Genomic DNA, 16115 nt, shown 5'->3' on the forward strand with positions numbered 1-16115 from the left:
TTTTTCTATTGTATCCACCTATCACCATCTTCTGTTCCCCATTACCACTAAAAGATAAATTTTGTGAGGGCATTATTTTAATTTTTGTCTGTTTTGTTTAGTGTAGTATTTCCAGCCCTAGAAGAGTGTGGTCCACAAGCCAGCATCATCAGTATCTCCTGGGAGTTATTAGGGACATAAGTGGATGGGCTTTACCACAGAATTGCTGAGTATGACTCTCTGGTGCGGGTGACTGGAACCTGTGAATCTGTGTTTAAAAGTTCTTCAGGTGTATCTTTGACAAGTGGTTGTTTGAGAAGTACTGTTATAGAACAGTCAAGGGCAATAGTAGGGATGCTCTCAATCATTGTTTGTTGATGAAGGAGTGGGTTTCAAAAGATCTAGAACTTTGTAAGTAAATAGAAGGTAGAGCCATTTCCTAACATTTAAATATTAAATTGCCCTTCAATGTGAAATACAAAATAGCACTTAAAAAAACAAACAAACAACAATGCTCTTGGCCTCAGGTTCCCTAAAATGAATTACATGAGCCTGGAACTCTTGGGAAAGAGCTGACTTTAATTTGCAACAAATTAGCTCTTTCTAGGTCCTCTGAGAGATAGATTACTCTTAAATTGCTTGTGTTGTAAAAATAAACCACACAACCAGCCAAACTGCCATTTCAGAGGCTACTAATGGAATTTCACAGTATGTTCTCCACTGACTTTGCCTATTATAAGAGCATTAACACACTTTTATCCACCCACCCCACAAAGAAGCTTCTTACTTAGTAGACAATATGATAAGCCCTCAAAAAGTACCTGTCATCCAACTTTAGTAAGTTCCTCATGGCCAATTTTGTTTCATCAGTGACCTTACCATGAAAACAAGCTTGGACATCCAATAAAAGATTCACCTAGCAGGAAAATAGGTGACATGTCACTGACACCTTTTTCCAATATCTGAACCTTTATATAATTAATATTAACTTTTGTGATCATTTTGTCTCCTAATACTTCACTAGTCTGTCCCTTGGATGTTTGGTGTTCTTGTTGTTTGTTTGCTAGGTCTTGTCCGACCCTTTGGGATCCTGTGGACTGTAGCCCACCAGGGTCCCCGTCCATGGGATTTTCCAGGCAAGAATGCTAGACTGGCTTACCGTTTCCTTCTCCAGGGAATCTTTCTGACCCAGGGATTGAAGCCCCGTCTTCTGCTCGACAGGTGGATTCTTTACCACTGAGCCACCTGGGAAGCCTGGATGTCCAGTACCACCCCGTTTGCCCTCATTCAGGCATCATCTCTTGCCCAGACCTCCACAGACCTCCAGTTAACCTTACATAGGTGGAACCCACTGTGTGCCGGAGTGATTGCCCTTCAAATCAACCATAATCTCCTTTGGCTGAACTCTTCTCTAAAGAAGACCACAGCCTGCTCTCTGCCTGCCTCTTCAGCTTTGGCAGGTTGCTTTCCCCAACCAGTCCTTTCGGTCCTGATGCTTTTCTCCTCTCTCTTTGCTTGGCTGCATTTTTAGTTTTTCAAGATGCAGATCAGGTGTCACCTGCTATAATATCCTTTCTCTCGGTGACTTAGGTGTCCCTCTTCTGTACCTAACTCCTCCCATGGCAGTTGTCTCTGCATTTATTTTTTAATTTAAAAACATTTTGGTGGGGGGTAAGTAGTCTGTGTTGCAAGGCTTTTGGGGGTCTTAGTTCCCTGACCAAGGATTGAACCTGCGTCCCCTTCATTGGAGGTTTGGAGTCAACCACTGGACCACTAGGAGACTCCCAACATTTTGCATTTTAGTTACAGTTTTTTTTTTTTTTTTGTATTTGGATTCTGGCTGGAATAATAACTCATTGAGAGTCTGCTTTGTTACTATAGCCTAGTGCAATACTAGTCAGAGAACGGCCCTGCTTTCAGATCACTTCAGCATCACCTGGGAGCTTGTAAGAAAAGCAAATTCTTGAACTGGGTTTTACCCAGATTTACTGGATCAGAATCTGGGAGTGGAGCCCAGGAATCTGTCTTTTAAGAATCTCTGAAAAAATTTTTAAAAAAAGAAAAGAAAAGAATCTCTGATTTTTGTGTGCTCTAGAGTTTGAGGAGCACTGGCTTAGAACACAGTGCTTGGCAGTAGGGGAAAATCTCAGTTAATATTTAAAGAATATGCCTGCAACGCGGGAGACCTGGGTTTGATCCCTGGGTCGGGAAGATCCCCTAAAGGAAATGGCAACCCACTCCAGTATTCTTGCCTGGAGAATCCCATGGACAGAGTCCATGGGGTCACAGAGTCAGACACAACTGAGCATATACAACACATATTTATTAAGTTAATAAATCAGTTCCAGTGGCTATAACACTGGTATTCAGAAAGCTGGAGAATTAAGAGAACTCTCAAAAAACAAAGCAAAACAAATCAAATTTCTTCCTTGGGGTTCTGATTCGGATTTGTCAGATCTTGCTCTCACTAAAGGGTTTTGATACGTAAGGACTAAAATACTCTGTCTCCCAAACTGTAAAGTCTCCTAGTGTCAAGTTCTAAAGGGTAAACCATCAAGTTGAATTGTCAGAATCCTGACCCTATGCAACACTATTGACGGCATAATCCCCTTTCCGCCCTACCCTCAGGGGATCCTTCACCTATAGTAGAAATGGATTTTTTTCCTTTTTTTCCATCCAGATTAGGTCTAGCCCCCAGGGAAAGGAGGAATCTACAGGAATGTCTACCAAAGTTTAGCAAATGTATACAGTTGCTCTGGAACTTGGCCATATTATTGGCCCAGAAGAGAAGAAGCTTCTCAGTTTCTCAGTAGGTTTTAGAGAAAGAGGAAGAAGTTAGAAAAGTAGGTCTTTGTGGAAGGAGTAAAGTGATGGTGGTGGTGGTGATGATGGTGATGGTGGAGGGAGTGTGGAGTAAAAGAAACAACCACCTTAGTTGTTGCTCTAGTTGACTGGTGTTGGGATGAAATAAAGCTGTTAACCCTAATAACACTACACCTAAATATTGTACTTAGAATATTTCAAGACACAAGGGTATTCCAATATTATATAGAGATGAGAGGAAAAGGGAACAAGAGATTCCTGCCTCCCAGGAGTAAATAAATTCAATCCCAGAAAGAGAGAAGTCAAAGCTAAGGCAAATAGCAGGATGTGGGGAAAGAATTCAAATTTAAGGAAGCTTTTTTTTTTTTTTTTTTTTTTTAAGTATAAGAGGGAATTTATTAGCAGAATACAGTTTCTTGCAGGGACTCCAACAGCTAAGATGAGTTATGAACTAGAAGCAGGCCCTTCTGCAGGTCACATTGTGCTGTCACCACAATGTTTTACTTCTGGGTTTCGCCAAGAGCACATACAGAATATCCTAGACTCAGTTCTCCCTGTATGGTGTGTGAGGGACTAGAATGTGGCTTCGTTTCTGCTGGCCTCTTGATCTTTATATTCCTTTATGCTGGCCTCGAACTTGTCAAGCACATGCTGGCAGACATTCATGAGCTCAGTCAGGCCTCTCTGAAAGGGCTGGACCGCGGGGAGGGCACCTCGGGTCTGTATGCGCAAGTTAATTTTGCTCTCTGAAGGATGGGTTGTAGTGTAACCACAGAATTCCACTTCCGGGTTCTTCATGATCATGTACCGGAGAGAATTTCCTAGGGTATGGTCCTCCTCGTGCAACACAAATGTCACACAGTGTCTATCTGGCCCAGCCGCCTGGACCATCTCCAGGGCTGTCTTCCTCTCGCCTTCAGCCATTGAGGTCTTCACTCCAGACATTTTTCTCTCCAGCTCCTGGTCCTCTTCCATGGCGGGGGCGGCTTCCGGGATCCTCAGGTGGCGCGGGCGGGCCGGAGGCTCTGCCCCATGCCTCGAAACGTGCGGGCGCGGCAGGCAGGCAGGCGGGCGAAGCTTTTTTTTTTTTTTAACTTTTCTTTTTTTAGTGATGTATAGTTAATTTATAATGTGTTAGTTTCAGGTGTATGGCAAAGTGATTCAGTTTTACATATATATCTGTCCTTTTTCACATTCTTTTCCATTATGGATTTTTATAAGATATTGAATATAGCTCCCTGTGGTATACAGTAGGACCTTGTTGTTTATCTGTTTTATATATAGTAGGCTTCCCTGGTAGCTCAACTGATAAAGAGTCTGCCTGCAATGCAGGAGACCCCAGTTCGATTCCAGGGTCAGGAAGATCCACTGGAGAAGGGATAGGCTACCCACTCCAGTATTCTTGGGCTTCCCTAGTGGCTCAGTCAGTAGGGAATCCGCCTGCAATGTGGGAGACCTGGGTTTGATCCCTGGATGGGGAAGATCCCCTGGAGGAGGGCATGGCAACCCACTCCAATATTCTTGCCTGGAGAATCCCATGGACAGAGGAGTCTGGTGAGCTGCAGTCCATGGGGTCGCAAAGAGTCCGACATGACTGAGCAGCTAAACACAGAACAGCACAGCGTGTATATATTAATCCCAAACATTAGCCCTGTTTAGTGACCATGTCTGTTTTCTATGTCTGTGACTCTATTACATAACCAGTAGTTTCACATTTCTCTGCCTCAATTTCATGAAGGTACATGAAAAAAAGGACATAATATACAGAAACTGATCAGACAGGTGTGTTGGGTCCCAGGGTGGGCTGCCTCTAAAATGTACCTGAATGGCACATTGGTTATTTTGAATTAAAGCTGCTTAAGACAGGATCTTTGTGTTGCACTCAATATGCCAGCAAACTTGGAAAACTCAGCAGTGGCCACAGGACTGGAAAAGGTCAGTTTTCATTCCAATTCCAAAGAAATGCAATGCCAAAGAATGTTCAAACTACTGCACAATTGCACTTATCTCCCACGCTAGCAAAGTAATGCTCACAATTCTCCAAGCTAGGCTTCAACAGTAGGTGAATTGAGAACTTCCAGATGTTCAAGCTGGATTTAGAAAAGGCAGAGAAAAAAACTACAGACTTCCTTTTCTTGGGCTCCAAAATCACTGCAGATAGCTGGCAAAGGTCCATCTAGCCAAAGCTATGGTTATTCCAGTAATCATGTATGGATGTGAAAGTTGTACTATAAAGAAAGCTGAGCGCCGAAGAAAACTGTGGTGTTGGAGAAGACTCTTGAGAGTCCCTTGCACTGCAAGGAGATCCAACCAGTCCATCCTAAAGGAAATCAGTCCTGAGTGTTCATTGGAAGGTCTGATGCTGAAGCTGAAACTCCAATACTTTGGCCACCTGTTGGGAAGAACTGACTCATTGAAAAAGACCCTGGTGCTGGGAAAGAGTGAAGGCAGGAAGAGAAGGAGACGACAGAGGATGAAATGGTTGGATAGCATCATCCACACAATGGACATGAGTTTGAGCAAGCTCTGGGAGTTGGTGGTGGACGGGGGAGTCTGATGTGCTGAGTCCATGGGGTCACAAAGAGTCAACACAACTGAGCGACTGAACTGATCAATGCAAGAGGGGTACTCTGACTCTCCTCTCTTGTCTCCCTGAAAGCAGGAAATAGATCTCTTCTGTGAAACAGGGACTCCCCCGTGTGGAGGGAGAAGTCCACCTTTATCCCCAGTGACAGCGAATTCTGGCCAAGAAGTCTGGGTAAGCAAAACTTGTTGCTTCTTTAATTTATTACCCTAGGCTCTAACTCTGTTTAGATTTTTCACTAGTTTACTCCAAAGTTAGAGTTTCTTGGTCCTGTCAATTCTTTGTAAATCTATTGTTTCTTGGTTTAAAAGTATAAACGCTGCTTGCTTTGACCACCTCTTAGGTCCTATTTCTATGAGATAGTCACTATTAAAATTTACTTTTTTCTTTTTTTTTTTAAGAAAAAGCATTATTAGTATTACAAGAACTTGTAATACATATTATAAGTATTACAAGAATACATATTACACGTATTCTTTGTATACATATTACAAGAACTCAAGAGCATGAGAGGGGGAAATTCCCTTGCCCCACCTCCAGAGGTATATGTTGTAAGTGCTCAGTCAGTGTTAACTATTATTTTTTTCTCTCTGTGTGCTATATTTTGGGGCTTCCCTGGTGGCTCAGTGATAAAGAATCCGCCTGCCTTGCCAGGAGATACAGGAGACATGGGTCCCATCCCTGGGTCAGAAAGATCCCCTGGAGAAAAGCATGACTACTCATTTCAGGGTTCTCACCTGGAGAATCCCATGGTCTGAGGAGCCTGGTGGGCTGCAGTCCATGGGGTCACAAAGAGTCAAACACGACTGAAGCAATTGAGCATAGACTAGCGCATGCTCTGTTTTGGGAAGTCCATGAATTCATTCACTCAGCGAATACTATGAAGCATCTCTGAAGGGTCAGGTGCTGGAATAAAGAAGTGGATTATGCATGCTTCCCAGTGGGCTTTCCAGGTAGCGTAGTGGTAAAGAACCCACCTGCCAATGCAGGAGTCTGGGGTTTGATCCCTGGGTAGGGAAGATCCCCTGGAGAAAGAGAATGGCCAACTACTCCAGTACTCTTGCCTGGAGAATTCCATGGACAGAGAAGCCTGGTGGGCTATAGTCCGTGGGGTCGCAAATAGTCGGACATGACTAAGTGACTAACACTTTCACTTTCAGTATCAATGAACCATTCCATGAACAAAAATAACTATTACTTCTGTCAGTGTACTAACTAGATTACATGTACTCTGGCAGCCACAGATTTTTATCTTCTATTGCACATTTGAAATCTATTTCCATCCTTAAAGAGACATGTCAAGAATGGAGGTACGTAAAAAAAAAAAAAAAAAAAAGAATGGAGGTAGTTGAATTTGAGGAGAACATAATTCATTCCATAAGAGTTGTAAGTGTGTGTGTGTGTGTGTAGCAAATCCTTTTGTTTGCATCCTTCTCTGATCCCTGTACCAGCTAACATAAGATGTATAGATAATAATTAACTTACATCAGTGTATTTAAGATACAGTGTATCAAGGAGATCTCTGATAGCTCAGTTGGTAAAGAATCTGCCTGCAATGCAGGAGACCCTGCTTTGATACCTGGGTCAGGAAGATCTGCTGCAGAGGGGGTAGGCTACCCACTCCAGTATTCTTGGGTTTCCCTGGTGGCTCAGCTGGTAAAGAATCCACCTGCAATGTGGGAGAACTGGGTTCGATCTCTGGGTTGGGAAGATCCCCTGGAGAAGGGAAAGGCTACCCACTCCAGTATTCTGGTCTAGAGAATTCCATGGACTGTATAGTCCATGGCCTCACAAATAGTCAGACATGACTGAGTGACTTTCATATCAAGAAAAGTGACCATCACCCAGATTTTGTATTATCTTGTTGGGAAAGAGCACATTTTTGGTTGTACACACAATAGTTTTATTATGTTAGGTAGAAATAAGACTTTGCTATTTTCTTTATTTGTAGGTTAAATATGGCTTAAGGAGATGTATATGGGTGCCATGTTCACAAGGGATGAGCTATGATGCTTAATTTTATGTGTCAACCTGGCTAGTCAGCAGTACCCAGGTATTAAATTAAACATTAGTCTGAGTGTTGTTGTGAAAGTATTTTTGTAGATGTCGTTAACATCTACCATCAACTGACTTTAAGTAAAAGAACATTATCCTTACTAATCTGGGTGGGCCTCAGCTAATCAGTTGAAAGTCCTTGAACAAAAAAAAAGAAAGTCCTTGAACAAAATAGAGGCTTCCCCGAAGAAAAAATTTTACTTCTGGACTGCAGCTTTAGCTCCTGTCTGAGAATTTCTAGCCAGCTGGCCTGCTCTCTGGATTTTGGGTTTATTGGATCCACAGAGCCACATAGCCGATTCCTTGAAATAAATATCTATATACAGATGTATAACCTACTGATTCTGTTTCTATGGTAAAGTCTGGATTGATTTAGCTGTTTTGTATATTACCTATGAATAAAGTCAAAGTTAATACCTAGGTGTTGAAAGTGGCAGTTAACATATTTGGTTTGTTTAATTTGGTGTTCATTATTAACAAAGTTCTTTTCATCTGGCCTATATGGGCTTCCCTTGTGGCTCAGCTGGTAAAGAATCCACCAGCAATATGGGAGACCTGGGTTCAATCCCTGGTCTGGAAGATCCCCTGGAGAAGGGAAAGTCTACCCACTCCAGTATTCTGCCCTGAGTCAGACACAACTGAGTGATTTTCACTTTCATCTGGCCTATATAAGTTATTTCTTGATTAAAAAAAAAATACATTAAAAACTCGCTTTTGATATTGAGTGATATAGGCAAACATACATTGATAAAAACATAAAAAACTTTGCAAGGTATATTTTATTTATTTGGGGGTACATTTAAAAAATAAACTATTTTATTAAATAGAATAGTTTAAGATTTACAGAAAAGTAAATGGTACAGATTATTCTCATATACTCCATATCTAATTCCCCCTAATATTAAATCTTAGATTAGTATGGTATAATTGTCATAACTAATGAACTGACATTGGTACACTGTCATTAACAAAAACCCATACTTCATATTTTTAAAAATTTTACCTTTGGGGTGGGGTGGGGTGGGGAACTGTGCCCTGCAGCTGTGGGATCTTATTTCCCACACCAGAGATCCAACCAGAGCCCTTGGGAGTGAGAGCTCAGAGTCCTAACCACTGGACTGCCAGGGAATTCCCCTTTCTTTTTCATTTTAAGACATTTTATTATAAATGTAATATAAGCATTTATTATAAATGCAATTTAAAGTAGTAAATTGAAATATTGAAGAGAGACAAAGTCATTCATTTACGTCCCTGCCATAGTTAGTAATTTATTTTATCTTTTTATTATATACTTGGCATGTTATTTACAGCTGTGATCATACCACTCATACATTCTGTGTCTTGCTTTATTTTTTAAATTTAATATAGCATTTTCTCAGGTCTTTCATTATACTCATTCAGTTCAGTTCACTTCAGACGTTCAGTCGTGTCCAACTCTTTGTGACCCCATGAACCGCAGCACACCAGGCCTCCCTGTCCATCACCAACTCCCAGAGTTTACCCAAACTCATGTCCATTGAGTCGGTGATGCCATCCAATCATCTCATCCTTTGTCGTCCCCTTCCCCTCCTGCCCTCAATCTTTCCCAGCATTTCAGGATCTTTTCCAATGAGTCAGCTCTTCCTATCAGGTGGCCAAAGTATTGGAGTTTCAGCTTCAACATCAGTCCTTCCAATGAACACCCAGGACTGATCTCCTTTCGGATGGACTGATTGGATCTCCTTGCAGTCCAAGGGACTCTCAAGAGTCTTCTCTAACACCACGGTTAAAAAGCATCAATTCTTTGGTGCTCAGCTTTCTTTCTTTATAGTCCAATTCTCACATCCATACATGACCACTGGAAAAATCATAGCCTTGACTAGACGGACATTTGTTGACAAAGTAATGTCTTTGCTTTTTAATACGCTGTCTAGATTCGTCATAAATTTCCTTCCAAGGAGTAAGGGTCTTTTAATTTCATGGCTGCAATCACCATCTGCAGTGATTTTGGAGCCCCAAAAAATAAAGTCAGCCACTGTTTCCCCATCTATGTCCCATGAAGTGATGGGACCAGATGCTGTGATCTTAGTTTTATGAATGTTGAACTTTAAGCCAACTTTTTTTTTTTAAGCCAACTTTTTGACTCTCTTCTTTCACTTTCATCAAGAGGCTCTTTAGTTTTTCTTCACTTTCTGCCCTAAGGGTGGTGTCATCTGCATATCTGAGGTTATTGATATTTCTTCCAGCAATCTTGATTCCAGCTTGTGCTTCCTTCAGCCCAGTGTTTCTCATGATGTACTCTGCATATGAGTTAAACAAGCAGGGTGACAATACACAGCCTTGACGTACTCCTTTTCCTATTTGGAACCAGTCTGTTGTTCCATGTCCAGTTCTAACTGTTGCTTCCTGATCTGCATATAGGTTTCTCAAGAGGCAGGTCAGGTGGTCTGGTATGCCCATCTCTTTCAGAATTTTCCACAGCTTATTGTGATCCACATAGTCAAAGGCTTTGGCATAGTCAATAAAGCAGAAATAGATGTTTTTTCTGGAACTCTCTTGCTTTTTCAATGATCCAGTGGATGTTGGCAATTTGATCTCTGGTTCTTCTGCCTTTTCTGAATCCAGCTTGAACATTTGGAAGTTCACGGTTTATGTATTGCTGAAGCCTGGCTTGGAGAATTTGGAGCACTACTTTACTAGCATGTGAGATGAGTGCAGTTGTGTGGTAGTTTGAGCATTCTTTGGCATTGCCTTTCTTTGGAATTGGAATGAAAACTGACCTTTTCCAGTCCTGTGGCCACTGCTGAGTTTTCCAAATTTGCTGGCATACTGAGTGCAGCACTTTCACAGCATCATCTTTTAGGATTTGAAATAGCTCAACTGAAATTCCATCACCTCCTCTAGCTTTGTTCATAGTGATGGTTCCTAAGCCCACTTGACTTCACATTTCAGGATGTCTGGCTCTAGGTGAGTGATCACACCACTATGATTATCTGGATCATGAAGATCTTTTTTGTACAGTTCTTCTGTGTATTCTTGCCACCTCTTCTTAGTATCTTCTGCTTCTGTTAGGTCCCTACCATTTCTGTTGAGCCTATCTTTGCATGAAATGTTCCCTTGGTATTTCTAATTTTCTTGAAGAGGTCTCTAGTCTTTCCCATTCTATTGTTTTCCTCTATTTCTTTGCATTGATCACTGAGGAAGGCTTTCTTATCTCTCATTGCTATTCTCTGGAACTCTGGATTCAGATGGGTATATCTTCCCTTTTCTCCTTTCCTTTTCACTTCTCTTCTTTTCACAGCTATTTCTAAGGCCTCCTCAGACAGCCATTTTGCTTTTTTGCATTTCTTTTTCTTGGGAATGGTCTTGATCCATGTCTCCTGTACAATGTCATGAACCTCTGTGCATAGTTCATCAGGCACTCTGTCTATCAGATCTAGTCCCTTAAATCTATTTCTCACTTCCACTGTATAGTCATAAGGGATTTGATTTAGGTCATATGTTAATGGTCTAGTGGTTTTCCCCACTTTCTTCAATTTAAGTCTGAATTTGGCAATAAGGAGTTCATGATCTGAGTCACAGCTCCTGGTCTTGTTTTTGCTGACTGTATGGAGCTTCTCCATTTTTGGCTGCAAAGAATATAATCAATCTGATTTCGGTGTTGACCATCTGGTGATGTCCCTGTGTAAAGTCTTCTCTTGTGTTGTTGGAAGAAGGTGTTTGCTATGACCAGTGAGATCTCTTGGAAAAACTCTATTAGCCTTTGACCTGCTTCATTCTGTATTCCAAGGCCAAATTTGCCTGTTACTCCAGGTGTTTCTTGACCTCCTACGTTTGCATCCCAGTCCCCTATAATGAAAAGGACATTTTTTTGGGGGGGTGTTATTTCTAAAAGGTCTTGTAAACCTTCATAAAACCGTTCAACTTCAGCTTCTTCTCCGTTACTGGTTGGGGCATAGACTTGGATTACTGTGATATTGAATGGTTTGCCTTGGAAATGAACAGAGATCATTCAGTTGGTTTTGAGATTGTATCCAAGTACTGCATTTTGGACTCTTTTCTTGACTATGATGGCTACTCCATTTCTTCTAAGGGATTCCTGCCCATAGTAGTAGATATAATTGTCATCTGAGTTAAATTTACCCATTCCAGTCCATTTTAGTTCACTGATTCCTAGAACTTTTATTTATTTATTTATTTTCCTAGAACTTTTAATGAATACATAACATACCATTCATTGGCTATATATTTATATTTTTGGGTTATTTCCTTAGACCAGAGGTTGGCAAACTATGCCAGTGTTGTTCTCTATGAGTCCCTGGAAAACAAAGAATGCTATACTCTTGAGTGGCATCTCCTGTATCTAAATCCATCACTTTTAAGTACTTAAGGTAGGTGCTGGAGAAGGGAAAGGTTACCCACTCCAGTATTCTGGTCTGGAGAATTCCATGGGCTGTATAGACCATGGGGTCGCAAAGAGTCAGACGCCACTCAGCAACTTTCACTTTCAAGGTAGGTGCCCATCCATCCGTCCTCAGGAGCTAACGCCATCTAGGCAAAGACGCAGCCTCCATACCAGGGCAGGCAGCTCTGCATGGGCTCTGAATTGCAGGCTCCTCTGAGCCCGGCAGAGCGGTGCACCATGCTGGTATCTCACCGGCCACCGTGGGCAGGAAGCAGGGCTTCCAGCGTCTAGGTTCCGACTTTCTGTTGCCCGATCTCAGGGTCAGGAGGGCTCACCTCTATTTTCTTTTTTCTTCCAGAATACTGCCCAGGATACCACGTTACATTTGGTCATAATGCCTCCCAAGGCTGCTCTTGATTGTCACAGTTGGTCTATTTCATTTTAAGGATGCCCATTTCACCCATGTTCTCATCTGTTCTAGATTGCTTCCCTTTTTCCTACCCCTTTTTCCCCCTTGTATTTTTTTTCTCTACTTGTATTTTATACCTACTCTTTTTTTTTTTTTTTTTGTATTTTATACCTACTCTTTGAACACGTGATTTGTTTCATACTCACTGCTTTTAAAGGCATTATCTTCCTTTAAGATTTTTAAAAATCTTAAGAATGGCAGGGTGTTCTCCAAAATGTCAAAGGTTATAGCTAAAAAAGATGACGATTCTATGGTCACAGTAGATAGCTAGCATTTTTAGGATTTTGCTAAATTCAGCTTCATTTCATTCTTCCATCCTTGCTTCGGCAAATTATAGACAGTGTGGTATGGCTTGGGGGAACTTGGAAAGGCAAGTTTTAGCTTTGAGGTTAACCAGACCAGGGTTTGAATCCCAGAGCCATTTAGATCGTGGCCAAGTTCATTTAACCTGATTTTCTAGTTCTTTTATCTGTAAAGGAGCTGTAGGGAATGCAAAACTTCACCTCTACTCTTATGTGGTCCCTGACTGGGCTCAAGAATTAAGCTGACACAAAACAGATTAAAAAGAGAAAAGTATTTCACTTTATTAATGATTTTACATATGGGATTCTTCACAGGAAAATGAAGACTCCAAAAGCAGTATAACATTTTTTATGGCTTGATTTTCTGTGCTGACCACTTATTCTAACGTAGGTTGCTAATATGACACCAAAATATAGGGATAAATAATAATTGCCCAGGATAACTTGAAAATTAAGAAACTGGACAAATGATTTACATATTCCCCATGGACACCTCAATCATGAAAATGCCATGATAGCAAGACTTTTGTCCACTTCGCTCATCTGGCACCTAGAATCATGTCAATTATATAGAAAGAAGTTCAGTAAATATCTTAATAAGTATTAAGTGAATGTATATAAGAGTGTGTGTGTGTGTGTGTGTGAGAGAGAGAGAGCGAGAGAATGGAGAATTAAAGATCAGAGGGGGAAGTAATGAGTTATTTAATAAATGCTGCTAGAAAAGATTGATAAAATTTATATAAAAATTGAGAACTGCTATTCAAAGATTTCATGGAAAGAAAAGCCATAAATCTACAGAAAATGCATGTAACATAAAATGACAAATTTTTGGTATCTATAACACAGAATTTCCATAAATCATAATCAATAAAGCTCTGTCCACCTTGAAAGGCCTTCTTCTCAGGGCTCCCAGGACACAATCCTTTTCTGAGATTCTTTCTGTGTCGATGCACATTCCAAGTTTTCTTTGATTCTTATTACTCCTCTCTCCCTATCTCTGACTGAGGACCTACTGTGTATCTCCTGACTGAGGACCTACTGTGTATCTCAAAACTACATCTCTATATCTCTGAGTTCCTATGTATATTGTCCAGGCACAAAAATCTAATCATAATGATTTTGTTACCACCCACACAGTGATTAGGTTAGGATTTGAATCTCCAGAGTTATATATCCAAATTTCCCATTCAGTATCTCTGATTGGATGTCTATCAGGTATTTTAAGTCAAACATGAAACTCCCTACCTCAACCCTGATGCCCTCCTGACCCCTGACCCTGTAAGTCCTTCCCATTTTACTAAAGCCAGATCCATTCGTCCAGTTGATGGGGTCAGAAATCTTGGCATCTGGGATGCCTCTCTTTTTCTTCTAGTCTAAACTCAATCTGTCAGAAAATCTACTTTGCTTTCTTCAAAATATACCCCAAATTCTTCAACTTCTGACCACCTTTACCTCTAAACTAGAAAGATTTCCTGGTGTCTGGTTCTATCTCATCTTCCCATCCCATGGTCTATTTCCAATCGAGCAGAGTAGTTCTTTTAAAATGTAGATTACACAATATCATGCCATGACTGAAACCTTGACAGTGGCTTTCAATATCTTACAGAGGAAAAGCCAGAGATTTGTAAACTTCTAAAGGATTTGGCCCCTTGCTCCATTTCTTATGTCTTAACCCTTCCCTTCTCATTTACCTCCATCCCTTCTGCTTGGCTTGCTTTTCAGTAAATGAACCTAGCATGGTTGCAGTTTCAGCCTTTGCATTTGCTGTTTGCTGTGCCTAGAAATTTATATTTCCATATAAAAACAAGAGTCTTTTTTCTTTTTTCCTTCTTTTTTGTTTTATTTGGTCATGCGCCATGGCTTGCAGGATCTCAGTTCCCTGCTGGGAGATTGAACCCCGGCCCGGCAGTGCAAGTGCTGAGTTCTAACCCCTAGACTGCCAGCGAATTCCCAAGACTTATTTTCCAAAAGTATTTTTTAAATTGAAATATAGTTGATTTACATTGTTGTGTTTCTGTTGTACAGCAAAGTGATTCAGTTATACATATGTGTGTATGTATAGCAGAATCATATAGCTATACAGCTGAATATGTTTATATATATATACACTTTTTCATACTCCTCTACTATGGTTTATTATAGGTGACTGAATATAACCTATAATACTGGATATAATATAGTTCCCTGTACTCTACAGCAGGACCTTCTCATTTATTCATTTCATTTCTAGTAGTTTGCATCTGCTAATTCCAAGCTCCCACCCACTTTACCATTTGGTAACTATAAGTTTGTTTTCTATCAGATAATTTTTCTCACCTTCCTCCCATTTTTCTCTAAATATATTTGTTGACAAGGCAGTGTCCAGAAGTAAGATTTAAATCTGTACCTGAGAAAACCATTCGAATTTGTGATTTAGAGCTTGAGGGTTAATGGAAGGTTCTGGGAAATGTTGTTTGAACTTGTGATCAGGTAAAATGTTAAAACACAGCATTTCTACCAGAGAGATGAAAGTACAAATTCAGGCTCAGACATTTAGGAACTGGTACTTGTTGATGAAATCACATTTTTTATTTTTAATTAAAAAGTTTAATTGTTTTCAATTGCACTGGGTCTTCGATGCTGCCGGCAGGCTTTCCCTGGGTTTGGAGAGCAGGGCTGCTCTCGCTGTGGTGCCCGGGCTTCTTATTGCAGTGGCTTCTCTTGTTTCAGGGCAAAGCTCCAGGCGCACAGACTTCAGTGGTTGCAGCACGCAGCCTCAGTAGTTGCGATGTACTGGCTCTAAGGTGGGCAGGCTTCAGTCCTTGTGGTGCCCGGGCTCAGTAGTTGCAACGGTCAGGCTCTAGAGTCCTGGCTCAGTAGTTGTGGCTCACCGGCTTAGTTGCTCCCTGGCATGTGGAATCCTCCCAGACCAGCGATGGACCCTTTTCCCCTGCATTAGCAGGTGGGTTCTTATCCACTGCACCATCCAGAAAGTCCTCACATTCTTTCCCAACAATTTTAAAAGTGTTGATGTTGTTTTTATCTTTATCTTCCTTCCCATCACATGAGATTTTTTCCAAACAACAGAGAGGAAAGACGAGCACCAAATGTATTCAACGTCTAAGAAACAAAGAAAAGACAAAATTACTTAGTCAATAAAAATCCAATGGCTGCCATTCTGTGTCTGGTAATGTGATTACATGATAAATGGTGGCATGACCACAGGTGTATTTATGTGTGTCGAGGGGACTGAAAAATAGGACAGAAAGTTGATGGGATATTCAACAACTGTGGGAACACAATGTGTCTCCAGAGGTCAATGTATTTTTTCCATTTTATGTTCTACATGTCAGACATCCTTACCTCTTCTGTTTTGTTTTGTATGCCCTCCAGTGTATTTCTTTTTTGTATATCTTCCTCTTTGTACAAAACCATCGATTTATCTGCAAAAAAAAAGAAAAAAAAAGGGTTGGGAGGTGATTCATCCAGAAATAAGGATAATGGTTTATATGGGTAAGAGTTGTACACCAGGGACTCTGT

General features: G+C 40.9%; 1 protein-coding gene across 1 annotated transcript; it reads right to left on the reverse strand.

Moving 5' to 3' along the window:
* Positions 1-3358: 3358 nt before the first annotated feature.
* LOC133043257 (DNA-directed RNA polymerases I and III subunit RPAC2-like) lies at positions 3359-3865 on the reverse strand. The gene has a single exon (XM_061124087.1). The coding sequence runs from the start codon at positions 3775-3777 to the stop codon at positions 3376-3378; it is 402 nt and encodes a 133-aa protein (XP_060980070.1). The 5' UTR covers positions 3778-3865; the 3' UTR covers positions 3359-3375.
* Between the last annotated feature and the right edge of the window lie 12250 nt (positions 3866-16115).

This window comes from Dama dama, chromosome 22 (genome assembly GCF_033118175.1).
Source record: "Dama dama isolate Ldn47 chromosome 22, ASM3311817v1, whole genome shotgun sequence".
Taxonomy (NCBI): Eukaryota; Metazoa; Chordata; class Mammalia; order Artiodactyla; family Cervidae; genus Dama; species Dama dama.

Coding starts and splice junctions, on each gene's coding strand:
- LOC133043257 (XM_061124087.1), bottom strand. CDS start 3,777: ATGGAAGAGGACCAGGAGCTGGAGAGAAAAATGTCTGGAGTGAAGACC.